This window comes from Phallusia mammillata, chromosome 5 (assembly GCF_965637545.1).
Source record: "Phallusia mammillata chromosome 5, kaPhaMamm4.hap1.1, whole genome shotgun sequence".
NCBI classification, from domain to species: Eukaryota; Metazoa; Chordata; class Ascidiacea; order Phlebobranchia; family Ascidiidae; genus Phallusia; species Phallusia mammillata.
The window spans coordinates 4,216,778-4,244,499 of NC_137256.1; the positions used below are offsets into that span (position 1 = coordinate 4,216,778).

Below are 27,722 nucleotides of genomic sequence, written 5' to 3' on the forward strand. Positions count from 1 at the left end.
CATGTACTTAGTTAACGCCAAAACAGACCAGTTTATTTTGTAATGCCTTAATCCTTTGCTTGCAGGCAAACTACTTTCATGTAAATGACAAAAACTAATTCAGCCCTGGGACATTTCACTGCTTCACCGCGAGTTTTTGGAGTTAGCTCGCATTTCACGATACGAAGAACTTGCGTATGACAGATGAAATCTAAGCTCTGAGTAATGGCGCGATTCCAAATATGAAAGACACTGCCAGCATTCGAACTGCTTTAAATTTCCGTTAACATCAGATAAAAGAAATTGTTTTCCGTCCTGACCTTTGGAGGCAATACACGCCAAGCCAACATTTGAACGAGAGACGCTTTTACGCCATGCGCGGTGTCTAACTTAAAAGGTTAGGGAGCAATTCCACACCGCAGTCGTGTAACCCAGACAAGCAGACAGGAAAATTATACAGTCATGTGATAGACACTGGTTTTGGCTGTGGTTTATTGCAAAAAGCAAAATAGTACACAAGTGTAATTTCCTCAAGAGGTGCACAGCAACAGACGTTCGAAAACAATAAATAATACGAATGAAAAATTGATTTGAACGACTCAACGTATTGGCAAAAATAGCAAACGCAATTTGTGTTTGAAGACCGCGATTTCATGTGTCACTAGTGTCGTCGTGCAATACTTTAATTGCTGCATAAATTGAGGCCAGTTCACTGTTGGATGTTCTCGTATGGGACAACAATGTGTTTGGAATGCTTTAAAAAGCGAAGTAGCATGACTATTTTTGACAGTTTTGCATACGTCACAAACTTCATGCACAATATCTACTCTAATATCATAAAATCTGAAATATTTAACTGTTTATTTTTTTAAGCAAGCTCAAACATTAAACAACGCTGTGACCACATTTGTTGAAACGGGTACACTTCAGGAAATGTAGCAATTCGGCCACAAACAAAAGGATCATTCCTAACCCTACTCCAACATGATACAAACTATTGTGATTGAAAGCATCGGGAAACGGGCAACCGTTCGATTGATGAGCATCATCATGGCCACATTGTGATGAGAAACCAAACTGTATGACTCCGCTGACCAGAATCAGCCACGCAGCCAAGCATCTTTGGCTCATCCACCAAATAGGTGAAAGTTTGGTAATTTTAACCAGAAACCCTGATGACATTTGATGCGGTTTTGGTTTCACGAATGATGTTTTCACTTTTGTTCTCACCTCCGGCAGCTGTTCGCTATTGTTTACCGCAATCACAGTGTCTATTTTCGCTGAAAATTCTTGATCGGACAGGGAAAAGCAAGCTCGATTGTCACAGCACTTCTCCTTGAGTGACGTTTCGCCCGTTCTCATCAAGGTCATAGAGAGGTAGGTGACGAAGCAGGCATAAATAAACACAGCCATTCCTAGTACCGGCGAGGTAGCGTCCATCCTCCACATGTTGTTGAAGTCAAGACCCTGACGCAGCGGCAAGGAGTTGCCTGTCACGTTTAACTCGTTCCCACCCGAACCTTCTAGCGATAAACCTTCAGAATTAGTTGTTTGTGACTCAGAGTGTCGCCGGTTTCGTAAAATTTCCCCAGAATCGGAAAACGTCACTGTGTCTACGTTGATGGTGGTCACATCAACTGACAAGTCGGCGGCTTTCTGGACCCGCAACAAGGTTTGTTGATCCGCAGCGATCGCCCCGAGGTAAGATGCAACATTCCACACGTGATAAACCACGCTCATGGAAGCCACAGCAACCGACAGAAAGACAAATGTGCGCCTTAGGTACCGACTGTTGTTGCGGACACAGGGGGAAAATACACTGCTGTTGTCTTCTGAAAAGGTGACAAGCACCGCGGTCGAGGTATTTGTAGAGGCGCGACTGCGTGACGTGGCCCCTGAGGAGGAACGTGACCGTGCATCTTGCTGTGTCTCCCCGCTTTTAGTTCTCTCGCAAGCCATGGTGCTTGGCACGAGAAGAATAAAGAGGGATGCCACAATCCCCCCAAATATGTTTGCTGCCTGCCATAATATATACCAAGGAAGGTATGCTTGCATTTGCTCCAAAGTATCAGCAAGAAAATCAATGTCAAGATCTTGGCCGCTGGAAGAGGATCGTTTCGCCGGATGATGTCTTACCTCCTGTACCATAGCGTGAGTAAGGCCGCCAAAAATATGCATTAGGCCACACGCAAGAAACAGAAGAGTGACATTAATTTTCAGTTTTGGCATATTTCGCTGCCAGTTATTTTTTGGACTCATTCTACCGCGATCCTCTCCAGCCGATGTCGAACGATTCCTAACTTCGACTGCGGTCACGTGGTTACGATCGGCCGAGGTTATGCTTGTATCGTACAGCTCACTACATCTGCTATCATTCGTGCCACTATGGGGCAGGGAGTTTACGCGCCTTTTTGTGGACGCCAAGTTTCTGTCTCTCGACCTGGCCAACTTTTCATTTCTTGTTTCTCGTCGCCAATACGCGATCACGGCCATGATTCCAGTAAGCAGGGCAAGAGCAACACATAACGAGCCTGTCACATAATCAGTAAGAAAAGTAGCTGGGGAATCGTCAATTCCTCGATGGTACAATAATTTTCTCATCATCGTTGCGTGCAGTTAAGCGAGAAAAAACAAAAAACTTTTCTAAGCGAAAAAAATATATAAAGCTTGTTAAATTTGTCTACAGTAAACTAAAGCAATATGAGTTGTAATATTTATATCTGCCTAAGTAACTCCTGTCCATGTTAACCAAAGCACATCTATACGTAACGAAAGTTAGTCGGTATTGGAAATATCAACCAGAAACACATTCGTAATCGCACCTTAACAGCCAGCTTTATATCGAGAAGATGCAGGAAAAATGTCGAAGATCAGAAAAAGAGTTCTGGCGGCGCCCGCCGGGCATCTGTGCGGCTTGCAAAAGCTTAGTCACGTGAAAGGTGCAGATGCCGATGATATATCGAGTGTTGATAAGAACACCTTCGATGACCGTCTTCTGAAACTATAGGCCGGCGGATTAGGTTGAATTTTGAAGTTGAGTAATTTCGTTGACATTTTATAAATGGTAATTTAGGCCTTGCAGGCGCGATTTAATCTATTTCGGTGTGCGGTGAATCATAAATACTTTGTTAAACTGCAGGATTTCTTACACAATTCGCTGTCATTTGATTGCAAACTTATGTAACACGCGTTAGCAGTATATTGCAATTTCATCGTGATTTGCAACAAATCCATCCCTACATGTTATTTTCTCAAGTAATAGGAACACGAAAATGTCAACAATTTTCAATTCTTGTAAAAATGTTCAAACATTTTTCCTTGTTATACCCTAATATGTTTGCTACTTGACAGGAAACAATTGGCCTCATGCAACCGGAAATACGTACTTCACACGTTCAAAGCGTTTCGTTTTCAATACGTGGAATGAATTTATTTTGTTGTCACTAATACCTTAACACCTCGGAGAACTGGTAAATCCTGTCTGTTTTAACCTTGAAAATAGCTTCAATGGACGGATTTTCTGGACGCAAATAAACCTGTGTCGTCAAATAGTGGCGGTTCGCATTTCATTGACGCGCTACGATAAAGAGAATTGCTTGTAGAGACGCATGTCGAAAGCATGAATTCGGGCATTTGCCGCTTTTGACCAATATATACAGGTGGCCTCGGGGGGTTCGAAGTCAGCTGGACAAATTTAACAGACTTTTGGTGGCAGGATGAAAAAAATCTGTGTCAAAACGCAATGTTTCATGGTTCGACGAAAAAAGCAGGTAACTTCCCGACAAGCGGATAATGTAATTTACATACAAACAGTTTTGCCAATGCAAATATTTTAGAGTGGCTTTACAAAGTGATTAAATTCTTTGTCTGTCTTATCTGCCAACCTTGCCAATATGTAAATATTACCTGCAAAACTTGACCCTATTTGGCAAAATTTTGTTTGGTGGAAAACGGGAGTTTGGTTGTAGCGTTAAAATTGACTATCAGATATTATTTGATAGCCGAATAGTAGTATGGAACACGTTTTCTCAGTTTCTCAATAACTTGGTCATACAGAACCCGTTTTAATGGTTTCTCAACCACTTCGTCATACAGAACACGTTTTTACAATTTCTCAATGAATTATGTGAGCCCTTGGAACAACATGTAATTTTACGACCATAAATGACATATGATTCCTATGCGGAGCGTACCACAGCAATTGCAAAGCATGTTTCGACTACAATTTTGCGTTTTTTATGCAACGCGAAAAGGTCAGCAAGGCGCAGCAACTGGAAAGTCAGTCCAAATTTGTTGTAACCGTTTTAACTGTTTTTGTTGCAATAAACGTCATATAAAACATGTGTGCTTATAGGTTCTGAACATCCAACATAAAATGGAATCTTTAAAACGATGAAGTTTGTCAGAAGAACGGTAGCTGATGATACAACTTGTTGTGAGTTAAAAAATCAAATTTTCCGAAAACCATTGTTTACCAGTCCCAAATGTGTTTTGCTTTATCTATATGCATCAATATTAACAACGATGGCAAAAACTTACACTGCAAATATTGCCCAATAGATAATAAAAGTTCTCATGACCAGTTATACTTTTTCAAACTGCTATCAGTATTAATAAGTTAATATAAAGCGCTTTATGTAACCTTTAATTCAGAACATGTTTTTACCATTCTATTTTTTGTTTATTTGATGCCACTTGTTTTTGGACTGCAGATACAAACCAAAAATATGTCGGCCGATGAAACTCAAAAGGGTCAATATATTCTGCAAAGTCATTGACACGAAATCTCATGCATCGCCGCAGCATGAATCATAAGTGCACCTCCGTTACCGCGGTAAAAGAAGGCTCGCTCAATTTACAGGCCACAAGACATATATTTTGAACATATTACATACATAACGAGGAACAATTTCTTTTCGATAATTACTGGTTGCAAATGTAATATTCCTTCACACCTGTTTCAGTAAAATTTCGATTTAGAATCTTGTGTGAAGCGGCTTCAAAGGTAAATTTCGAAGTCCGAAACCAAAGAAAATAGCCGGAGTTTTAAGAAATGCAAACCAGAACCACTGAAATGTGTAAAAAAAATAGGTCCACTATGTCCACTGTTACATAACGACCAGTTAACACACAGAGAAAATAAACTTTGAGATTTTATCATAATTGCAATGCTGCTAGACTGCATAAAACACATTTGTGAGGTTGGTTACACAACAGTCACATCTGGCCCATGAAGTATGCAGACATATACATACCTGACCGGTTCGGTCGCGCCAACCGCGCCCACAAGTCAACTTTGAATAACCGTATGGTTTAGTGTCGAGCTCGCTACCAAATCCCGAGGCGTTGTGGTTCAAAACCGGTTCCGGCGACAATGTAGAGCTGCTCGGGGCAGGGCGATGCCAGTCAGCACCTGGCGGCAGCCTCCCGTTCACGGCGGCGCCGAACACACATAACTAGAGTTACGCCAGATACCTAATACCAACCTGACAAATTATTAGCACGGAAAAATCTGTACGTCTGATAACGCCCGCATAATTGAAATTTTTTGTAACTTTTTCAAAGGGTGGTTCAGAACGAGAAAGCAAAAAATCTTAATTTTGAAATGTTTTATTCTGTGTCCAACATATGTTTCAAATTGATGTATTTTCAACCATTTATAAATGTATTTTAATTTTTTGTCACTAGTGTAGGCTAGTGCTCTGCACTATTGTGCATCGATTTTACGTGCAAAATCGAAATTTAAACAATACAATAGCCTACAATTTTAGTGGAAACTTACAAACTAGGCTTAGAAAAGTAAAAAGTACAAATAATGAAATATTTTTGTTTACATGTGACAGGCAGTTTAGCACATAACGTCAACCCAATGTGCCTACCTCAGTAAAGATGAAAAATCAATGAATGTGATGCGAAAACAATAGAACAAAGATCCATATCTTGTTTCATTCGACGAATCGCCTCATTCGAAATCAGTCCATCAAAACATTATACGGTACAGGTCGTTTTCAGAATATGGAGAACGAAAGTTTAACTAGCGATATTGATGTTAACGATACTGCAGAGGATTCCAAGACCTTTATCTGTTGCGTAAGTGAAGTACGTTAATCCGAATTTATTTAGCCACAGTTGAATATTAACAATTTCTATTTTGCACAGAAATTGTGCCATGTCCGAGCTGGGATATGTTGCAAATTGATGTTGTTTATTTTGTGCCTTTGCGTTTTGATCGGGGTGATTGTCGGTGGAGTTTTGTTTATTAATCGTAAGTGGGTATTTCCGTCTAATCGTAAAAGCATAAGGATGAGCCTCACGATTTGTCTTATGTTTCAGAAAAGCCAATGGAAACCCATAAGCAGCCGGTTACTCCTGCCATTGATACGCAACAACATTACAACATAAGCGGTAAATCACACGTTTAATTAAATAGAAGTTATAAGGTCGGAAAATGTTAATCAGAGTAAATCAGATTTGTTGATCATGATATATAGTAGTTTCCTTCAGCCTTTTGAATTTGTTCTCAAGTTATTCTCAAAGTTTGGTCATTTAAGTGTCTAAAAGTCATGTACATCTAACCTTGTTATCCTAGGATAATAAAAGTTTAAAATGTTTATGCAGATTTTTACTACTACTATTGGTACTACTGGGATACCTTTGATTACGAATCAGAGCCAGGTGATGAATCCTGATGGAAAAAAGTTGTGTGTGCGAAACAAGAACATTTCCGCACTGTGTAATAGATTGCCCAGTAGAAAATGTTATGTTCGAAAGACAGTCATATGGTCGGAAATAAACTGGAGGAATCTTGACGTTCTTATAAACCAACTTGTCGCAAAAAAAAATCGTATAGCATACCATTTTGTTGCAAAAAACGATTTTTGGCCATTGCTGGATTTTGACCAATTGCTACAAGATGGTTCTCTTATCATTTCAGTTAATATTACATTAAAATAGGTCGAAATGTCGAAATGCAAATGTTAGAAATGTATTCGTAAAAATTGGATTTGTCTTGTACAGATGGCGAAGTAATGTAGCATTTTAGGTTTTAATCTGTAGACGTTTTGGATTATTCTTCCCACACTCTACACAAAAAGTTGCGCCGTTGTGCTAGATTTGTGATTTTTAGCCGGAGCAGTTTGAAATGTAGTTCATTCATCGCGCAAAGCGTATAAAGGCTCTCTTCAATGACAACGATACAACGATTTCATTCATACACCGAGTCGCGATTTATAGTTAGACTTGATTTAGCCTGGAACTGCCAGAACATATTTTTCATTGGTAACTGAGAATATGAGTGTTTCACTGCTTGTTAGACCAATGGTGGCAACCGCCGGTAAATTTTTCAGATTTAATGCTATTAAACAATTTGACCATGTATCCTGGGGATGACGAACTAGGCGTTTTTATTGCTAAATATTGGTAGTTTTTTAAAAGCCGGTGCGCGATAAAAATTTAGTTTCAAAAACGGTCCACGGCACAAAAAAGGTTGCCGACCCCTGTGTTAGACAAACTAATATTAGGTGTTTTTTAAATGTGATTTAAAACTGAACATTGTTTAGTGTAATTTTGTTACAAACAGTAACATAAAGTAGTAACTGAAGCAATAAAGTCTCGAAGAGAAATGTCGTACGATTCCAGCAACTTTGCCTATTCATCCAATCAAACAGTTTATTCAGTGCACCAGCCAATGCCACCACCGCCCCCACCGGCTTATCCAGCACATAGCACAGGACAGCAGTACACAACTGTACGGGAATCAAAAAGCAGGGTGCGTTTTACGAAATACCTAGCCTTTTGAATAAAGTTTTCATGAACATTTTGTACAAGAAAACTACTTGTGTCTTTAACAGAAACTGATAATCGCTGCGATTGCCATTGTTGGAATTCTCGTCGTAATTGGAACCGTTGGAGGAATCGCGTATGCAGTTTATCGATCTGTTAGAGGTATCAACGTCAACACCACTTGTTTCTTTGTTGTATCAAAAGCAAATGATTATGTAAAAATGTTTGATTGTTCAAAGAAGTATGGAAAAAAGTCTGTGGGGATTAAACACAATCTGTTTTTGCTTTTTAGCGTTCACGTGAATTAAAAAGCGAACAGACTTCACCCCCAGATATTGTACATCTACAAAGAAGCAGAATTATTAAAATATGATCTGTAGGAATAGTTCTTGTGACATTTTATGTTTTATGTGCTTTTGAAATACTTATGCTGACAAATCTCGTTTCGTTTTATGCTTTAACCATTTTACGCCGTGTATGTGTAAAATTCCCCATTTGCTACATTGTGAAGTTACCTTTCCGTTTGCTTTTGCGTCGACGAATTTATTGGATCATTTTGGTTACTGTTACTGAGCAGAGAGCATGCGTTACGTGTACATCAAGTGGGTTTAATTTGCTTGCAAATCGCTATGTATCTTATTACAAAGCGTAACCTGTATTTGTATGACACCCATGTGTGTTTTATAATCAACATAGAGTTTCAATAACGATGTGCTCAACATGACCACGATACTTTTTTAGATCGCCTTCATAAGTGGGCGACTGGAATGGACACTATTGTACGCCAAGGTAATGCGTGATTGTAACAATGCCCGGAGATAACACTTTTGAAACAATAAGACCTGGTCTTAAAAAAAAACATGTACCGTTTACCGATAAATTAATTTTAGCACAAAAACCACTGCATAAAGGAACCAAAACTAAAATTTCACAATTTAAAATCAAACTGGTGTGGTAGAAAAAATCCTGCTATAGTGAAATCAGTGTTGCCAGGTCAAATTGTGGAAAGGCGCAACTTTACCCGTCAAAAGTAGCCCAAAAGGAGCCCAATTTTAGAAATACCTGAAATACAATTGATTTTTACTGCCTTCACCTGTTTTTATTCAGGTTTCTCCGTTTCCGATTTAATTTTTGTGCATTTCAAACGTGAAATTGAGCTGTTTCCAGTAACACTGTATTGAACACATGCGCTCTAGCTGTTTACCCACTTTTCATGCTTTTTTAAAGTTTTTTAATCTTAAAAAAACATGTTTCGCTTTTATAACAAAGTAAAATGACCTTTGAAACAATGGTCTTTGCCAAGAGACAATTCTTATTACGTGGTAACAACGAAGGCGTTTATTAAATTTCTTTGTTTGAAAAATGAACGTTGCATTGCGTGGACTGAAAGCATTCTTTTGCTCAGCTGGATGTTAAATCTCCGACGCTCGGCAGTTTCATCAGTTCTTTTCTTGTCGAAATTGAATTTACAACGTTTTCCACGTCACAATAATAATGCAATCATTGCTCGTCATACGGTAGAAAATGTCATTCACAAACCCGCCCAAAAAGGCGCAACCCGCAACTCATGAAAAAAGCCCGCAACTCGATGTCGAAAGTAGCCCAATTCGGCGACAAAAGCGCAACCTGGCAACACTGAGTGAAATGCCTTGTTTTGTAATGAGTTCAGACTTCAGATCAGCAGACCGTCGCGCTTTGTGCTCGAAACACAATGAAAGGGAATTCAACTCCCGTCTACTTGTTGTGGGCATTGTTCCGCTGTTTGGTCACACACCGTCGGTATTGCTTGAAAGAGTTTGTCTGCGACATAGCTGAGGACATTTTAAGTTTATATGTTGCGAAAACTTTTATCATAACTAAAGTTTCAGTGATTTTTGTAGCAAAGACTGAAGTTAAAATATCTTGACGTGAGATTGAAAATAGATCTAACGCTTTGTCAAAGGCTGTATTTGTACAGGTGTGTCTCAAGGGTTTTAGATCGAAGCCTAATCGTTGTCATGGAGTACAACTCGAGTAATTGGGGACCAGCAGTCAACACAAATCCACAGACAGAGCAAACGGTGTTCTCTGTCAATCAGGCATCAGTTCCCACAGCTCCTCCACCTTACACCGCAGCTGCCCCAAGCGCACAATACTTACAGCAGGAGAAACGGAACAAGGTAAACTTAAATTGTCCAGTACCACAAAAGATCACAAGATTAAAAAGGGGTTACAAATAAAAATATCAAACTTATAAGAAATGACAATATGCAGCAAAGCTAAATTTTAAGTTTTGTTGAATCTGTTACTAACAAGCCAGCTTGACAAAGTGTGTGTTTTTCAGGCCTGCATTATCGCGGTAGTCGTCTTTTTTAGCGTCCTGACTGTTTTGGGAGGTCTTGGAGGGATTGCATATGCGATTTATGCAGCTGTCGCCGCGGCAAATGGTGCGTTGATTTGTTCTTTTTTATACCACGTTCAATCAAAAATTCATCCAGCTTACATTAAATCGGGTTGCTACGTGGAGTGTATATGTATTGTTTAAAACATTCCTTTATATTTAGCTTTCAGAAATTGAATACATGGACTGAATGAGGAACTGGTGGACAATCATCTTGTACAAACAAAACAGATTTGGGTCTTGATGTGCTTCCCTAACGTTTCATTTTTGTTGAATTATCATGCAATGTTGATTTCATTTTTCTATTTGATGAGTTAGTAATTGGTTCCTCACCAAGCAAGCATTTTAAAAGCAAACACGCAAATTTAGAATCATAGTCCAGAATCCGGACAATTCATAGAGAACTGCTATTTATTTGTTTGTTTCATGTGGATGGACTAACTGGCTCACAAACCATAAATTTATTGGCTCATTTTAAACACATTATTGCTTTTGTAAGTTAGTTAAAATAGCCTATGTTATGATTTGTTTATTTTTTGCGATGAAACGTTGCTATATGTTTAAACACAATTTATTTAAACAAAAAAAGTTGTCAGCACAAGTCTTTATGTTATGCAACAGTGTTGCAAACATAAAAAGAACTTAACCTAATCATTACGCCGCTAGGTGCAAGTAAAGAGCAGATTAGACATTAGTTCAAAACTAAACAACGTTGTAAGTCAAAAATTTAAAGAATAACCATACAGGAGTATCCTTTAGCATATATAGCTCGCCTGAAAATCGAATTGTGTGTTGCGTAAAGTCCCATGATTTATGATGCAACACACTTTGTTATCGAAGCGAAATAGAATTGAAATATGATCTCTTCGTTTTGTTTCGGCTGCATTGTTGCCATTATCGGCCACAAAGCAGAGACAATTCTTTAACTAATCTCCAGGCGACGTATTATAACACCGTGCTTGCTGATTCTATGAGGTAGGACAATCTCAAATTTGCTTTAGACTGTGTAATTGTATGCAGGACATCACAGATATAAGAATAGGGGAACTTGGGAATGTACATATTTACTATTCTGTTTTTGTTATACATGGCAAGGTTTGTTCTATAGTTTGTTGACTCAATGAACTGGTAAAAACTTTCGACTATGAATAGATTTCAAAAGTATATTTAAAACTCCATTAAAATTAGGCTTTTGCTTGTGCGCATTATGCCGGCGTTATAGGTTTACTTTATAACACAAAGTTTTCCGTTTCAGTTTTCAAGTAATTTGTTTTTCTAAATAGCACCGTGATAGTGAGTTAAATTGTAACAAAATGTCCTACAATCAAACTTCATTTGGGTACGAAAATCAAGTATATCCTGAGCAAACTGTGTATTCTGTACAGCAAGTTACGCAACCTACTTACAATGTACCAGTTGCAGCACAACCAGTCATACACAGACCACAATCGAACAACGTAGGTTTCATGTAAATTGAAATTCTAATATTTGTAGTTATGTTTCTAGGCTTGACTGTTTGTGATTCTTTGCAGGGTTGCACGGTAGCAGCGACCGTCATTATTATCATTCTGATTGTGGGTGGAGTTCTCGCAGGGATCGGTTATGGAATTTATACAGCAGTGGCGGCGGCAAACGGTTTGTTAGTTTGTTATTTGTATTTAGGTTACTGTCTTGTCAATAACATTTTGTTGTGTATACTTTCAGCAATTCTCCCGTAACTTCAACCACGAGATGTTCAATCGCAATCATCTTAATACATGCAGCGTTGTAAATTACTTTGAGATTTTGCTTAGATTTTTTTACATGCATGTTTTATTTTTTTTATGTTTGCTTCACTAAATGTTCATGTTTACAAAGCATTAACAATTTTATGAAACTTTACACAAATTGAACTCAAATAAAAAACTAAAAAGAGAACAAATTGTACATGTTTTTACGGGCACTGCGTTGACTGTTGTATGTCGCTTCGATAATAAAATATCTACAATGCTTTTGTGTACTTGACAAGATACACGCCAGATGTCTAACCACAACAAAAATAAGGTCAAAAACATTAGGGAATCACCATACAGTTGCAAAGCCCTTTCGACAAAAATGCATTTTACGAAATATTATTAAATTCGTAGTGCTTGTTCAGTTTACTATTTGTGTCATGTTCTGATGCAAAAACTCCAGTTTTGTATTTAGGTCATTACTTTTAAGCCGGGTGCTATTTGTATTTTTCAAAGATGCCGCCAATTTTTATCGCATTCGTAATCCTAATCATCGTAAGGTAGCAATTACTAACACTTTACTGTGATTTGCATAATTAAACAACAAAACCTAATAGTTCAATTTAAGTCTGCTTATAGCATTCGTTGGGAACGCTTGTGCGGGTCTATCGAAGTAAGCTTATAAGGTGCCACTTACTTCACGAAAGTTTAGAAAAAGCGCTCTCGCGTGGAATTACGCAGAGCTGATCGAAAAAGTTTCGTCCTCCAGTCGTATGGGTGGAGATACAGACAAGAGAATTCACATTTATCCAAAATAAGTAGGCTAAACATAAAAGTTTCTAAAAACTTAATTCCTATAAACCCTATCCCTTTGTAGCCAGCAATTTAAATAACTGTACTCTTTGCGCCACTTACCGGTATTTAGCAAACATTGTCTGATGTAAGGTCTCACTGATGTGAAGAGTATTTGAGAACATTTTCAAGCAAGTTGTGTGAAAATGCTTATGGTTCGGACTATTAGGGTCAGAGTTGGGGTCTACTATATATTAAAAAATATATATACCCCAAATATGGTATATCTATTGATGTTATTAGTTCTACCGAATATAATTATACTTATACATTATACAGGCCTGTTCCACTTAAAATGCTTGTTACGGTCTTTTTGTAAGCTTGATTCCCCTTACAAAAATAAAACATACATTTTGACGAAAATATTTACATTCAGTTTTACTTTCACTTGTGCCAATGCTACATTTACCCAGAAAAAATGTAGTGTTACAAACCAATAGTTATTGTGCTAACAATAGTGGTGGTTTTTTTTTTCTTGTGTTGCAAAATAATTTGTGCTTTTGTATGTCACAACATAAAACGTAATATACTAAACGTTGCTGAAACTAAGGACAAAAACAAAGACACAAGTCATTTCTTAGACATAGAGAAATACGGAAAACGCATTCTCTCAAAAATATGACGGCATGGCAAGCCCTGTCTAAACTACAGCAATTGATATGTGTGTCTTTCAGTAAGACATTATAGGTGTGCAGAAAAATTGGTTCGTGTGGTAATTGTTTGCTGTGATGCAGCAAAAGCGGATATCCTATTACGGTCCTTTTTTTCAGAAGCCAAAAAATATTTAAATGCAAGTTCAACCCCCTGACATTGTACACGAATTGACCAACAACAAACTCATTTCCGCCATAATAATAATAACAGATATCGAATAAGTACCTTAGTATTCGACTAGCCAACATTGAGATAACATATTCTCTTTTTATTGATCGTATAGCACCATCCTCTTCAACATGTCACACTTCAAGCACTGTTATGGTTATTTTTGAAGTGCACAAAAGTATACTTTCTGATTTCGACAAACAGTCAACGGTATGAAGAGCAATAAAGAACTGTTCCGGTACCATCACTTAGAGTTTCCGATATTTACGAGTTCTACGTGAAAGATTAAATTAACTTTGGTTGTTGTGTTTGAAATTGTTTCACATCAACCACTTTTTGGGACTAAACCGTGTTTTAAAAACATGAATCCAAAGAAACAGCTATTTATTAGACACTCGGACAAGTTAAACTAATTATGCGTAGATTGTACATAACCATTTGTGTTATTAAAGATGGTAGGTATGTAGCTGTATCTTACATCCCAATAAAAGCATATGGAAAAGCAAGTCATCCCATGCGCTCCCCCACTGTACGAAGAGTCTTTTGCATATCCAATGTCAAGTGGTGTTTCAATATCGCATTTTTCTGATCCGAGTTCTACTGTTTCCTGCAAAACGTGCGACAATGCAAAAGTTTACCCAAAACTTCAACAATGTGAGAATCAAAAGGTAAATTAATCCGTGGACACCCTTACCTATAAACACTGAATGTTTTTAATGATCTTTATTTCATCAGAATGACCCGCTTCGGAAGACGTGTTGCATCGTGGGTTGGTTTCTATTGATAATTTTGGTGTTTGTTGGCGCAGTTTTAAAATTTATCAGTAAGTGCTTTGTTTTCGAAAAAAAATTGGAGGATTTTTATATCTGATTTTTCTTTTTAGAAAATTTAAGAGAAATGTGATATTTTGCACGTCTCTGAAATTGGAACTATACTCTTGGTCTTTGTTAGTGGTTCACAGAGACTAAATAAATATGGCGTACCACGTTTTTTTGTTCATATTTGCATTAATATGCGATGGTTTCGGTGGTAACCTTGTATGACCTAAATAAATTTTGGCTTCATAGCTGGGAAAAGTGAAAGTTAATTTGCATCAGGAGTCGCTTCAAGGGCATGAAAGGTGATTGTTCTAGCGCAATTGTCAGGCTACTTTTTTACCAAGCAATATACTGCAAGATCTTTACCATCACCACTTGTAACTTTGCTACACTTTATTGGTTCAAATTCAAAATTACTAAAAAGTTTAAAAGCGTTTGAGGAACTATGCACTTGTCCATTACATAACTGCAGAACATTGAAAACTCGTAAAGAAGTGAAAATAAACTGCGACGATCTTAAAGCACAATCTATGAGCAATTGCTATCATCAATTGAGAAAAAACTGAAACACATACATTTATAACAAGGAGTACAAAGCATAAGGTCCACTTTTGGGTTGTTATGGTGAAACAGATGTCAAGGCTACTGGACGGTTTCGGTCAGGTACTATTTTGCGGACTAGCCTTCAATCAAATAACGGTGGTTCGATAGATTTTTACAACTCGTTCGTCACCAAGAGGTATAATGGTAACGATACATAATAAGCTTAGTTCTTTATGACTGGTTTGAACAAGCGTTTCCGTGCGACCCGAAAAACTCTGTAGGGACGGACAGCAGGGGCGCGACAAAGCACGTTGTTTTTTTACCCTGTGGTGGGGAACACAAGTGCACGGGTGTTGATCACAGTGATTTGACCTAATAGACAACCTTATACAAGAGCTACTCGCCCTGTATACGCGTGGTTGGCACTCCCACATAGGTTCTAAATTGGTTTCATCCGGCAACCACCAGTTTCCGTCACATAGTTTAGTCTACCGCTTACAGAACTGCACAGCACTCGCACGGTGTATTTCCAGTGGTATCTTGTCCCAATACCTGCTCACACGATATCATGAAGACGTTCTGTACGTTGAGGTTGTCCTTTGCCGAACACTCAATGAAGGACGATGCGGAAATTGACTTGGCCATCGCCGTACCCTGAAAATGTCCCATTTATTAACTTGAACAGCAGTAAATCAGCAAAATTACAAAATATGTGGGTAGAAAATGATAGTTGCTTAGGACAAGATAAAACATTGAATCTATTCTCATGATTGAAATATTTCATCTTTTAACATACTGACAGCACAACATAAAAACTAAACCTACCATGCAAAACAACACCACCCACACCGCAAGTTCAACAAATAAAATTAACATTACTAATTTTATGTCAAAATGGTTTTGTGCAGCAAATCATTGTGTACTTACCATTTCCGTAGTAACCATTTCTCTTACACCTCCGCTGGGGGAATGATTCTGGCTTAAATTTTCCATCGAAATGTTAACCTTAGATGTGTCGTTGTTGGATCTTGCCGGCGTGACCTCGGCAGACTGAGGTAGACCGTCGCTGGTGATCGCGGTTTGCATTGATTGGCTGCGATTCATTGTCCCACCATCCTCGGCTCTCAAGTCGGTTTTACACGCTACGAGAATCTTTGGTATTCCGAGGCAGAAGTGTTTCATTTCAGGCGCCCAGCGCACTTCGATGTTCTGAAAACTAGCCTTGCTCGTTACATCATAGCACAAAATTATGACGTCAGCTTTGTCATAGGACAGCGGGCGTAGACGGTCGTAATCCTCTTGACCTGTAACAGTTTGTCAAATTCGTTACATAGTCTAGATCAGTGGTCGGCAACCGCCGGTCCGCGGCCCGGTACCGGTCCGCGAGGAGTTCGTTACCGGGCCGTATAATTTTTCAGGTTAAATCCTATTAAACATTTTGCCCATGTATCCCGGGGATGACAAACTAATTTAGGCGTTTTTATTGCTAAATATATGTAGTTTTTTGAAGACCGGTCCGCGATAAAATTCTAATTTCAAAAACGGTCCGCAGTGCAAAAAAGGTTGCCGACCCCTGGTCTAGATGACATAGGACTTTTGTTTGTTACCTGCTGTGTCCCATAGCATAAGAACTACTTTCCTGTTTCCGATATTGACCTCCTTTGTATAGTTTTCAAACACTGTTGGGGTGTAGTCCTAAAATTATATGAAAAACAAACAAATTACATATCTTCTGCCATTTTTCAAGAAACCGATAATTTACCTCGGGGAATTCCCCTTCCGTGTACATGGTGAGCAGTGACGTTTTACCGCAACCTCCATCTCCAACCACAACGCACTTGATTCGAACGGACTCTTCAACATTGTTTTCTGCCCTTTCCATTGCGTAACAGACGCTCAGAACATACTCGTCCAAATTTCAACCAAATGTCTTGTTCTATTTCACATCTGCACAGTCATTTACAACTGTACGAAGCAAGCTGCTCTTAAAAACGTAATATGACAATAGATTGTTTGAAACACAGCAGTACGTGTGTCTAAGGATTCCTACTAAGAATTACTTTCACTGACATGTGACTAACCTGCCCATCTGACTCCAGTAGTACAAGGAAATTACGTCATTGCAATTTGACGTACTGTCGCAACTACTAGCTATAAGCGTGGACAGTTTCATTACTGTGGTGTCACTAGTCACAATGATCAGGGAAAGTACCGGATTGTTGAAATACAGCAGAAAGAACAAAGCCACCACTGTATTATTTCACATAATACATGCTGCTTTCAAGTAACTTATTCTTGGTTGTGGAATTTTCTGTCTAAATCTAAACTCTATTCGGTCGAACATACTACTTTTTAGTTTACAAAAATTGCAAAGCTTAACAAAACGTGGTAAACCTCAACCTGGTAAACGTTAAACTTACATCATCACTGTCACTTGTCAAACCTAAACAAAGCAAAGATTAAGTATGCATCCGGCAGGTTTGTCACGAACTAGGAAGCTTGCTGTTCACTGTCGATGGCTTTCACGTATTAGCTAACTCACTAACGTCACATGATGACTTGTTTCAAAGATTGCAACAAATGGTCTTTAAATATAATAATCTTGCCTGAATGGAAAATTCCTGCCTTTTCGCTGCGGTTAAAAAGTTACCAGGCGACACAAGGCGTTCGAAACTGCCTTGCACTACACAATACCAGTTTCAGTTACATACAAACTTACCTGTCAGCGGCTTTTGACAGCAACACTCCCAAGCTAGGCACGAGTAATAATATTGTTACAATTCTGGCACTGGCTAAGAAACTGAACGTCACTTCCGTTAGAATAAGGAACTATAAATTGGCTTGGCATTCCATGACTGTTATCCAAGGTTTACAGTTTGCATATTCACCCGTCAGGCATATGAATAAATCACTTCAGTAGAAGTCAGATAAAATCCACAGTATATCTATCCTTTCACTGAACTGAGTTTCGCTGTACGCTTTGACTCACCTAAAATCATCTACGTAGACATAGTGACTGAACATCTAAAACTTAGTTAACGCATAACAGGACACGAGCAGCGTACAAGCCTCGTGGTCCAGAGGAAGCGGTCGGTGTATTTATCAAAGCGATTGATACCGTACTTAATCGCTCCACTGCCAAGTATACTAATTCCTAAGGGAGCAAACAGGTTCCGCTTGCGCAACCACGGGTTACTGGTTTCTATTGGCTGGTCACAGTCAGTTTAACCCCAATCGCTTGTTGGTCCTTGGTTTGTTGTTCTTGTCGTGGAATTGTTGTTCTGAAAACAAAACACTTTTGGGCAATTTGTTGTTGTGCCGTTGCTTTGTAACAACAGTACTATAATTCGCGTTAGTTTGTGACCACAAGACTGTAATTGGAAGTTGGACATCACAAATTTTGTTTTCATAATGGAAATATTCTTACTATTTAGGTGTAGTAATGCAAATATAACGGTATCATGAAAAGATTGTTTGCTAATGCGTAAACCATTACATGTGAGGGTCCGTAGTTGTTTCGGTTTTGAGAAGCCCGTTTCTGACGGGCCTATCTACATTGAAGCCTCAGGACAGGCCAAGGCAACAAACACAATGGACAATTGACGGTCCAGCAACTGGCTATACTTAGCTAGCAAAATTTATTTATAAATATGCTGACCCAGAGTGTAAAGTCAGGCCCGAACCAAGGCCGTTTTTTAAGAAACCTAAGACATAACCCGGCCCGAACCCGGCCTGACTTACAATCTGTGAGGGCCAAAATCGAAAATTTGCATCTGCCATTCAAGTCAAATAACCAATATTTTATCATATGACACATGCACTTCGGTCTCTGTCCGTTTCGTTGACTCACGTATTACGATGTTTGAATTCAACTACAGTCAAGAAAAGATTAGCACTGAAACAACGTTTGACCATAAAGAAACTTATGTTGGTGACGCTTTTCTGGGCTTGGTTGACTAGAAACCAATGGTTTATGCGGCACCTAAATCAGTTTCGGCTTCTGCTGTGGGTTTTTTCTGAACATTTGGTTGAGGCAAAAAAACATGTCAGGCAAGAGAATTGGTTCATAGGCAGAGACAATGTAGCAAGTAGAAGCGAATCGTGATTGAGATCATAACGTACTTTTTTATTAGACTACTATATTTGTTATTAGGTAGATTCACATTGAATTTCGCTTGTCTGTGCTTTTGTGTGGCGGTTTATCGAGAGCAAGCAGCTCGATAAACAGTCGCTTTGTCTCGACACTTCTCTTTTTTGTACTATCGGACTTGTGTTTTCAACCAATCTTGGTTCGATATATCTTTTGTATACAAAAGGTCACACTTCGACATCAGCTTTTAAATGCCATAATAAAACCACTTTGTTTTGCTGAAATGTTTGTTGCGAATGCAATATTAAATTACATGATCAACACAGACAGAATCCGTGACAAGACGTTATTCCAATGACGTCCAGAAACCCGAATATACGGGGTTTGCCGGGTAATGAAAGAAAGCATTCTTAGCGATGCGTTAAGCGTTCGGGTGATACAATTGGTTCAGTCGTGGGTGGAGGGGTAGACTATGGGGATGGGAGAATGTTGCCCATAGGCTACTTCGTCTCTGGAAAAAAGGCGCACATACCTCTTGAGCAAACAAGAATCCGCGCAAAACAACCCGCGAGCCGTTCTACGTAGCTCTCAAACGTAAATAGAGCGATTCGAAGCTGTTTACAGCGATGCTGTTGTACATTTCTGAATAGTTCAATTAAACATGGTTCCGATTAGTAAAGTTATACGAGTTCAAAGTCATAACATAATTGTGCATGCCTGACAAGGTTTGTTTGAATATGACCCGTCGATAGTGGTTTAATTACTGCCTTTTTTAGTACTTACTTTAATTATAGTCACATTTATGGGTTTACAGCGATGCCTTACCCGAGCAGTATAACAGCGGTAGGTAACTTGTTTTCCAGTCAAGTGTGTGTACTTTGCACCCGAGATGGAAAGAAAAAAGAAGTTGTTGGAACAAAACGTTGTCACGGGAATTGGTTACCAAACTTAACCGCATGTCGCATTAGCTGCATAACTTTTCGTTACTAACGTGTTACAAAAGTGTGGCAATGTGTAACTAGCACTCATTCGACGTTTTTGCCAACAACTATATGTCAGAAAATCTAAAACACTAAATATACCGTTTCGGCACATTCACCTTAATGTTGATCTTTTACCTTGGCAGATAGTGTGTTGTGTGTAAGTGTTAAGAAAAGCGATGGATTTTCTTGTTTTGCCGAGTGTGCAAAACCAGCAAATTTCGATGGGCTGCGACAACAAACCGTCTACAGAAAGAATAGGGTAAGTGTTGCGACTGTCATTGTAGTTTTGAAATGCGACACACAGAAAATGCCTAAACGTTTAATTTTGTTGACACTTCGCGTGTATCATCGTTGTTACTTTGCCCCTTAAGTCTAGTTGTGTTTGTCACCTTAAGCTCCAACGTGGAGCACAGACTTTGACCTTTGGACGTGTGTATCGATTCTTGTGTAGCCATGTTGACGCCTCCTAATCGTGCTAGCACCAAACAATGTAGGAAGTCACTGCTGTCCTCGCTGTTTCATTGTAACTGTTCCAACATAGGGTTGTCGTTATGTTACAGGAACGTTATCTTTCTATCAGTGATAGTTTGTTTTAGATTTGACAGCCAGTGCTTTGGGGTGGCAAACAAAGTCTGCAAAACTGTACAGAAATGTTTGCCTAATATGAAAAGCATACAATCACTGGCTTGCAAATTATTAATTATTGACGGAAGGAGATAGTGTACTATGCACTTTGTCCGCACAGATATTTTGGTTTTGTACAGTAGATATTTAAGTGTTGATCAATCATGGCAACAGTACTTTTCCCTAAGCGCAAGCCAGGACAATGTTCCTCAGAAATGGAGAAGCAAAGGTAACACAAGTAGAAGTCACACATTGTTGAAATCCTACTTGGAGTTTATTTTCAATTAAAAAACTTTGTGGTCAAACTTGTGTTCTTTAAAAACAAATACATTTGACTAATTTAGTAAATACAACTGATATTCTTGTTTCACCATAAATGTTAAAAGCTGAAACTGTACAAATTTAATGTTTGTGATAGAAGTACTGCTAGTATGCTATGTTTCATCATGTGCCTTTTTTGTAGGTTGGATATTGTGAACAGAGCATATCTACTTTGCAAAGAGTACCTTCAGGGACCATGGGCTAAAATTCCGCTGCAAGACTTCGAAATTACACCACTTGGGTATATTGTCAATTCTATAAGTGAAATAATGAAGTTGTGATTTTAAAAATATAACCTGTATGTTAAGGGTTCATTCATTTGCACTGAAACCCTACCCAATTAGGTGGTGGGATGTAACAAAAGTATGTTTTTATGTTTAGTGGTGGACTTACTAACAAACTGTATATTTGTCACTTGCCGCCAATGTACAGAAGCAATGACAATGAAAGTGAATGCCCTAACACTGTTTTACTTCGATTGTATGGTCTAATCTTACAGGTATGTGTAAATAGATCATGTATGTTTTAACACCAAGTATTCATTAATGTTATTGCATGCTGTTTCATTGTAATCTGTCTGAAGAATACTGTATTATCTTGTCTGTCATCACAATTTAAACAACCAGCATCTTATCAATACCAAAGACTTTTCATCAAAGGCTTTTGTGTTTTCTTAGGACTTTAAAGCGCAGATTCAGGAAAGTGTTGTTTTTTCCATTCTTGCTGAGCGAGGCCTTGGACCAAAACTGTATGCTGTTTTCCCTGGTGGACGTTTAGAAGAATATCTGCCAGTAAGTTTCACCAATTAATTCATATATTATGGCATGGCTGTTTAATTAAACTAAGTAATGTGTTTGATATTGATATAACCATAAAACAATTATGTTTAAACTTTGTAGTGCCGAACCCTGACAACATTCGACCTCAGCACACACCTATCCCCATTAATTGCCGAGAAGCTTTCAGAGTATCATAGACTTTCCATGCCTGTAAAGAAAGACCCAACCTTCATCATGAACAAGCTTTTTGTGTAAGTGTATTTAAAGGATCGATACTTGACATGCATATACTGTAAATTTGTGCTTCTCTTTAGTTACATGGAAAAGTCGCGAAACACCAAATTTAAAGACGGAGTAAAGCAGAGCTTTTTTATGAAATTTAAAGCATATGACGTTGAACAAGAAGTGGAATATGTTAGGTTAGTATTGAAAAATCATTTTTTAAATTTTTCTACAATTTGATGTTAACCAAAGTATTTTTAGTGATATGATCACAAATATGAACCCAGTGGTTGTTTTCTGCCACAATGATGTGCAAGAAGGTAAGTACATTTAGTTTTGTTCCGAATTCATCACTATTAACAGTAACACTTTGACTTCAACAACTTGGTAAACTTTAAAGGGCAAAATCAGTCATGGGACATTTGGACCTTGCACCCTCTTGAAATTATATTTATGGCTTTGTTGTTATGTTCAGGTAATCTGCTCCACACCAACAGAAATGACGTCCCAAACCCAGTGCAAATGATTGATTTCGAGTACAGCAGCTACAACTACAGGTTCGTTTTATTTAATTTTAAAAAAAATGCCTGAATGTTATAGATTTGTATTAATGTTTGCTAATATGAGTCCCATGGTTATAACCGCGTCAGTACAAAAAACCAGCAGGCACCACCTTTCGTGATCTCCCGAGCTACTGAGCTTGTCAGTCTTGGAAACTCCATACAGGTGTCTTGCACTTCGGTTCGTTTGTTTATTACTCATAAAGGCACAAAAAGTAAAGGGCTGAAATGAACCAGTGGGGTTTATATATATTCCCCAGATAAAGGCGTTAAATTGTACATATGGGTTCTTGCGATTGGCTCTTGTACAATTCCTACACAAAGACAACAACCAGTCATAGCACAGTGCAAAACATACGCTTACCTAAACGTGAGAAAACCGAGCCGTGTGGAAAAGCACAGGACATCCTTCTTGTGCGTGCAATTTGAAACTTGGAATCGATTAAAGAAAACGAAAATCAGTCCGAGGCTGTGTTGAAATGGAAACAGAAAGTAGGAAAACATTACAAAATTCGAACATGATTTTTAATGCAGTTGGAATAAGTTGCTACACATTCACTTCCTCGCAACCTTTGAGCTAGGGAGTCAAGACGAGCTATTTTGGTAAACAATTGTTGCAAAATTTGCTTAAATTATTATTGCAATCGCCACACGTACGTGTGTCCCATTTTATAAAGTATTTGTATGGTGACGGATGTTGCAACAACTAATGTCGCTTATCGTGAATCATATCGCTTTTGCGAGAACAAAACGTGGTTTCTGTTTCGACGTCAGTTGTTTTGGAACTAATTAAACCGTGTATCTGGGTTCAACTTGTTTTGGAGTTTGCTAAGAGACGTATCGTAACTACCGCCACAATACAAATATGCTGATGAAGCAAACTCCTGCCAGGTCACGGATGAACAAACAACAAACTTTTCGTCAGCAACTTTTAAACCATGATGCGTTGTTTTCCTACCAGCGGTAAAGCGTTTTTACGATTGTTTTCGAGTATTCGCCGTTTGCCGATAGCCCGAACAGTTATGAAATTTTATGAAACCGTTTGGTCATAAAAATATCTAAGCTTTTTTTGTTTTTCCAGAGGCTTCGACATTGGCAACCACTTCTGTGAGTGGATGTATGACTACAGTCATTCGGCATGGCCTTTCTATAGCTACAAACAGGAGAATTACCCTACACGCCACCAACAGGCAAGGCATATTTTAATCTAACGTATATGTTCTCCTCTCTTTGTTATAAATTGTATTTGCCTCACTACTTTCGTTTCATGAGTTTCAACGCTGTTTTTTGTAATTTTTGACTGAATAAACAACAACAGGTCACCAAGACAGCACTAGTACCTAAAATATTTCTTGGCACACAGGCATCTCACTACACCAGCGGTTCCAAACCTATGGGTCGCGACCCCAACCGGGGTCGCTTGACAATTTGCCTGGGGTCGCCTAAGGCATGGTTCCCAACTTTTTTTATGCCATGGGCCACTAGCCCCTGTAAAATAAACACATGAACCACTTTATTGTGGAGAAAAAATACAGTTACTTTTAATTTAGAGCCTACTAATTTTATCCTTGGGGTCACCGCAACTTGGCAAATGTTATCAAGGGGTCGCGGAACCAGAAAGGTTGGGAACCGCTGCACTACACACATAGGCATCTTATTACTTCAATTAACCCATGCGTTTGCCCAAACGACTATACAGAACATAAACTTGTTTTGGGTGAGGAGGAAGGGGTTCTTATGCTTTATAGCAAATTCATTAAAGGAGTCATAGGCATTCAATATTTGGGATTTTTTGTTCATCGACAGTAAGCTTTATAATAGTAATATTATAGCAATATAGACTAAACGAAACGCATTTGAAATTAAATAGTCTCTTTTCATGCTGGATAACTAGTGCTGTTACCTATACGCAAAAATGGAACTATCCCGTACACATTGCAGTTTTTGTGCGAATAAAGTACACATAGATAAAGTCAGACACCCTTACAATTATCTAAAAATCACCATCTTACGCCGGGGCAGTTGTATACAGTTGCGTTCAAAAACTCAGCAATATTCTTCTTAACAAAAGATACAACAAAATTTAAGGCTCGCAGTTCACAGTTAAGAAACGCAGGGAAGTTCCAAGGCTGTCAAGTCAGCTGGAAACGTGATAGTTCAACGGGTGACCTTTACTTGCCCCTCTGCGAGATCCCATCGTTTTTGTCATTTTCGCTGGTCATTCCGTTTTGATGACTCACAGAGAATTTATGCTTTGTTACACAGGCAGTTTTCGTAAAGTCCTACCTCGATTCAATGTATGCAGCTATCCCAGAGCGAAAAGACGACCCGTTATGGCATCAGGACTACGTGTTGCAAGAAGCAAACAGGTGCTTTTACTGAAACGTTTGTTAAATTTTGAACTTCTTTGCTGATGCTTTTTGCCTATGCACAGCTAAAACGGATTATAAATATCCAAACAGCTGGTGCATCAGGAAGTCCGGCGTTTCTACTTTTTAACGTTATATTAGTTTGTCAACAACATTCGGTTGCACAACTTTGTTTTTTTTTTAATAATATATCATTGGCAAGTTATGTCCAATTAAAAACCATTTGGACTTTTTGCGATCACTTTAATACGACAATAGCCAAAACGTGCTTGCGTTCCATTCTTTTTTCCTTTGTTTATCGTGCACTGTACTAGTCGCATTCAGTGTTATTAACCCTGATGAAGACGACCTGTATAGGACGTCGAAACGTCGGAATAAAATCACATTTGCCAGAAGAGGTCTTTAAACTTAATAGCCAAAACGTTGCAGATCCAATTTGGTTTTTAAGGATTGGTAATCTACTAATGCCTGGTGTGGTTTCTCTTAACACGTATTTTTTAGACTCGTCCTTTTGTCCCACTTATTCTGGGCGCTCTGGTCAGTTGTCCAAGCACAGATCTCCGACATAGGCTTCGGATACTTGGTAAGATCGTATGTCAGTGTTTAATGCTGTTTGGTTGTAAGCCTTCTAAGTATGGCTTAGTAGACCGTTGTATATTGCATCCCATGCCGTTGAATTTTTAAGGATGTATACCAACATGTTTGGCTTTTTTTTTCTTTTCAACCACATTCCTAGTTAGGGTAGGGGAGAATGCGTATATGACAGAACTATTAAATTTTTGTCTTATCAATCCTGTACTGAAGAACCAAGGCAGTTTCGCGCATTTTAATTGATGTAGCCAAACTAGTTGCTCTTTAGCGCTGGTAGCGGATGTCAGAGCCATCGTCTGTTTCACACTTGCGTCGGAAAGATCGTACGTTCCAAATAAATGCAAACCGCGATGCACGCTACAGTGCTTGACTTCATACTTTTGCAGTCGCATAAAAACTTTTTGGCGGTCCGCTTAAATATCTTCGCGAACGCCAGTTTTAGTACCCCTGGGCAATTGGCACTCACAGCAACGAACGGGAAAAAGTTTGCAAGATAAAAACGGAATATTCGGTCATTATGGGTCCCCTTCCCTGAAGGGGACACATATTGATTTTACTCAAAATGTTTGTGTTTTTTTTCTTTTTTTTTCTTTCATTTTTCTTCTCCCCAAAGTTTGTCCGACTCGTTTTTCCATCAAATCCTTGATGGATTGGGATGAAATTTACACAGATGGTAGATGTGCATCCCACTTTGTTTTTGTTGATTACCCCGCTAGCCCCCTAAAATGGGTATTTTTTCCCCGAAGTTTGTCCGACTCGTTTTTCCATCAAATGTTTGATGGATGTGGCTGAAACTTATACAGATGGTAGATGTAGTTATGTAGATGTGCATCCCACTTTGTTTTTGTTGATAACCCCAGTATTTACCCCGCTAGCCCCCTAAAATGGGTATTTTTCCCCGAAGTTTGTCCGACTCATTTTTCTATCAAATGTTTAATGGATTCGGCTGAAATTTACACAGATGGTAGATGTAGTTATGTAGATGTGCATCCCACTTTGTTTTTGTTGATAACCCCAGTATTTACCCCGCTAGCCCCCTAAAATGTTTTTCCCCCGAAGTTCGTCTGACTCGTTTTTCCATCAAATGCTTGATGGATGTGGCTGAAACTTATACAGATGGTAGATGTAGTTATGTAGATGTGCATCCCACTCTGTTTGTCCGGATAACCGTAATATTTACCCCGCTAGCCCCCTAAAGGGGTGAGTTTGTAAACAATGTCAGAATTGGCTAAAATTTGGATAGCTTGTAAAGTATGCCAATTATCGTTATTGCGCCATTGCAGTTCGGGGGTTGTTAACAGCCCTTTGACGTCAGAAACATTAACGGTTGTTGCTTAAAACACCTCTAGTGGTTGAAATTTTAAACGTTGGCAGATTGGACTGAAATTTTGCAGTACTATTGATTGAGTCATTGTGGTTTCCTACTTTTAAGTTTGTGTGTGTTGAACCTCCATTAGTTATCCTACTAGCCCCCTAAAATGAGTTTTTTGAATTAAATAGTTTTTACTCCATATAGCATATTTAAATATGCACAGTACCAATCACTGTGTTTGTCTTCACAATACCAAACCTACTCATTGTTATCTTTTGAAATGCATTATCTACAACTTTGCATGTGTGGGGACCCATGAGTTTTTGCTTGCAGAAACAACCAAGTTTATAAAAGACGATGGCTAATATGGAACCCAATACAAAATAAGCATAGGAAATATATTTATGTTTTAAAATAGATCATAGTGTATGTGCAAGGGCAATATGTGCTAAGCCACCCTTCTAGTTTTATTAACCCTTTTTATTTCTAACATAGGAATACAGCTTGGCGAGAATGGACGCATATTACCGGCATAAAAAGAGCTTGACCGAGGAAGACTCTGTGTGACTTGCATGTCCGCATCAAATGCGCCTGCGATTGTTTCTGTAAGAGAATAAATCGATATCCGTGCCTAAAATAGCAATTCTGTGCAATTTATCCGCGATTGTTGATGAAAACGAGAGGTGCTTCTTACAGAGCTACCCAGCGGTTTGGGCCAAGCTTTCTATGCCGTTTATGTCGATGCAATATACTGTCGTTGTGCTAATTGCAAGAGCTTGCTTTGATTTTGCTTCTTTTATTGGTTTGTATATATTTAGCTTGTCGCTAACTTAATGTTTTAGCCTCATTTTAATTATTTTGCTTGAAGTTGTTTCCACCGTATTATGGTTTGTGCGCTGTGTTTTTTTATTATTGTCTATTTTTAGTCGCTGTGTGATACCCAAAGTTAACAAACAAGGAAAATAAAAGACGTTTTTCTTTTT

At 38.6% G+C, this 27,722-nt stretch overlaps 4 protein-coding genes and 1 long non-coding RNA gene across 10 annotated transcripts; 3 read left to right on the forward strand and 2 right to left on the reverse strand.

Annotated features, from left to right (window-relative positions):
* Positions 1-453: 453 nt before the first annotated feature.
* On the reverse strand, positions 454-5,275 carry LOC145230360 (uncharacterized). Of its 3 annotated transcripts, none has more exons than XM_080095784.1 (3): positions 4,935-5,275; positions 2,802-2,980; positions 454-2,622 (listed from the first exon to the last, which is right to left on the reverse strand). In XM_080095784.1, the coding sequence occupies exon 3, from the start codon at positions 2,581-2,583 to the stop codon at positions 865-867; it is 1,719 nt and encodes a 572-aa protein (XP_079951910.1). In that variant the 5' UTR covers positions 2,584-2,622; positions 2,802-2,980; positions 4,935-5,275; the 3' UTR covers positions 454-864. The 3 variants fall into 3 exon arrangements, with proteins under 3 accessions (XP_079951910.1, XP_079951912.1, XP_079951911.1); XM_080095786.1 differs by lacking the exon at positions 4,935-5,275 and adding an exon at positions 3,430-4,920; XM_080095785.1 differs by lacking the exon at positions 4,935-5,275 and having other exon boundaries at positions 2,802-4,920.
* Positions 5,276-5,827: 552 nt separating this feature from the next.
* On the forward strand, positions 5,828-7,496 carry LOC145230462 (uncharacterized). 2 transcript variants are annotated; one of them, XM_080095893.1, is made up of 4 exons: positions 5,828-6,078; positions 6,139-6,244; positions 6,313-6,384; positions 6,598-7,496. In XM_080095893.1, the coding sequence occupies exons 1-4, from the start codon at positions 5,995-5,997 to the stop codon at positions 6,666-6,668; spliced, it is 333 nt and encodes a 110-aa protein (XP_079952019.1). In that variant the 5' UTR covers positions 5,828-5,994; the 3' UTR covers positions 6,669-7,496. The 2 variants fall into 2 exon arrangements, with proteins under 2 accessions (XP_079952019.1, XP_079952020.1); XM_080095894.1 differs by having other exon boundaries at positions 5,828-6,069.
* Positions 7,497-7,564: 68 nt separating this feature from the next.
* On the forward strand, positions 7,565-12,116 carry LOC145230463 (uncharacterized). 2 transcript variants are annotated; one of them, XR_013860663.1, is made up of 6 exons: positions 7,565-7,747; positions 7,830-7,923; positions 8,054-8,550; positions 9,719-9,920; positions 10,085-10,187; positions 10,305-10,745. It is a non-coding gene; the product is annotated as an uncharacterized LOC145230463 (long non-coding RNA). The 2 variants fall into 2 exon arrangements; XR_013860664.1 differs by lacking the exons at positions 7,565-7,747; positions 7,830-7,923; positions 8,054-8,550 and adding exons at positions 11,674-11,776; positions 11,846-12,116 and having other exon boundaries at positions 9,229-9,920; positions 10,305-11,598.
* Positions 12,117-14,729: 2,613 nt separating this feature from the next.
* LOC145228999 (rho-related GTP-binding protein RhoB-like) lies at positions 14,730-18,004 on the reverse strand. Its single transcript, XM_080094234.1, has 4 exons — positions 16,651-18,004; positions 16,496-16,583; positions 15,816-16,192; positions 14,730-15,542 (listed from the first exon to the last, which is right to left on the reverse strand). The coding sequence occupies exons 1-4, from the start codon at positions 16,768-16,770 to the stop codon at positions 15,384-15,386; spliced, it is 744 nt and encodes a 247-aa protein (XP_079950360.1). The 5' UTR covers positions 16,771-18,004; the 3' UTR covers positions 14,730-15,383.
* A 2,077-nt stretch (positions 18,005-20,081) lies between these two features.
* On the forward strand, positions 20,082-27,722 carry LOC145229429 (choline/ethanolamine kinase-like). Of its 2 annotated transcripts, XM_080094769.1 has the most exons (13): positions 20,154-20,220; positions 20,707-20,814; positions 21,049-21,147; positions 21,288-21,405; positions 21,584-21,697; positions 21,806-21,936; positions 22,000-22,104; positions 22,169-22,227; positions 22,383-22,464; positions 23,549-23,657; positions 24,733-24,836; positions 25,338-25,419; positions 27,235-27,722. In XM_080094769.1, the coding sequence occupies exons 2-13, from the start codon at positions 20,750-20,752 to the stop codon at positions 27,304-27,306; spliced, it is 1,140 nt and encodes a 379-aa protein (XP_079950895.1). In that variant the 5' UTR covers positions 20,154-20,220; positions 20,707-20,749; the 3' UTR covers positions 27,307-27,722. The 2 variants fall into 2 exon arrangements, with proteins under 2 accessions (XP_079950894.1, XP_079950895.1); XM_080094768.1 differs by lacking the exon at positions 20,707-20,814 and having other exon boundaries at positions 20,082-20,220.

Excerpts from the sequence above, each read along its gene's own strand:
- LOC145230360 (XM_080095784.1), bottom strand. The coding sequence starts at position 2,583 with ATGATGAGAAAATTATTGTACCATCGAGGAATTGACGATTCCCCAGCT.
- LOC145230462 (XM_080095893.1), top strand. The coding sequence starts at position 5,995 with ATGGAGAACGAAAGTTTAACTAGCGATATTGATGTTAACGATACTGCA. Across the intron at positions 6,079-6,138 it reads TTATCTGTTGCGTAAGTGAA|AAATTGTGCCATGTCCGAGC; the intron begins GTACGTTAATCC and ends TATTTTGCACAG. Across the intron at positions 6,245-6,312 it reads TGGAGTTTTGTTTATTAATC|AAAAGCCAATGGAAACCCAT; the intron begins GTAAGTGGGTAT and ends CTTATGTTTCAG.
- LOC145228999 (XM_080094234.1), bottom strand. The coding sequence starts at position 16,770 with ATGGAAAGGGCAGAAAACAATGTTGAAGAGTCCGTTCGAATCAAGTGC. Across the intron at positions 16,584-16,650 it reads CGGAAGGGGAATTCCCCGAG|GACTACACCCCAACAGTGTT; the intron begins GTAAATTATCGG and ends ATATAATTTTAG. Across the intron at positions 15,543-15,815 it reads AAATGGTTACTACGGAAATG|GGTACGGCGATGGCCAAGTC; the intron begins GTAAGTACACAA and ends GGACATTTTCAG.
- LOC145229429 (XM_080094768.1), top strand. The coding sequence starts at position 20,138 with ATGGATTTTCTTGTTTTGCCGAGTGTGCAAAACCAGCAAATTTCGATG. Across the intron at positions 21,937-21,999 it reads ATCATGAACAAGCTTTTTGT|TTACATGGAAAAGTCGCGAA; the intron begins GTAAGTGTATTT and ends GCTTCTCTTTAG. Across the intron at positions 24,837-25,337 it reads GTGTTGCAAGAAGCAAACAG|ACTCGTCCTTTTGTCCCACT; the intron begins GTGCTTTTACTG and ends CGTATTTTTTAG.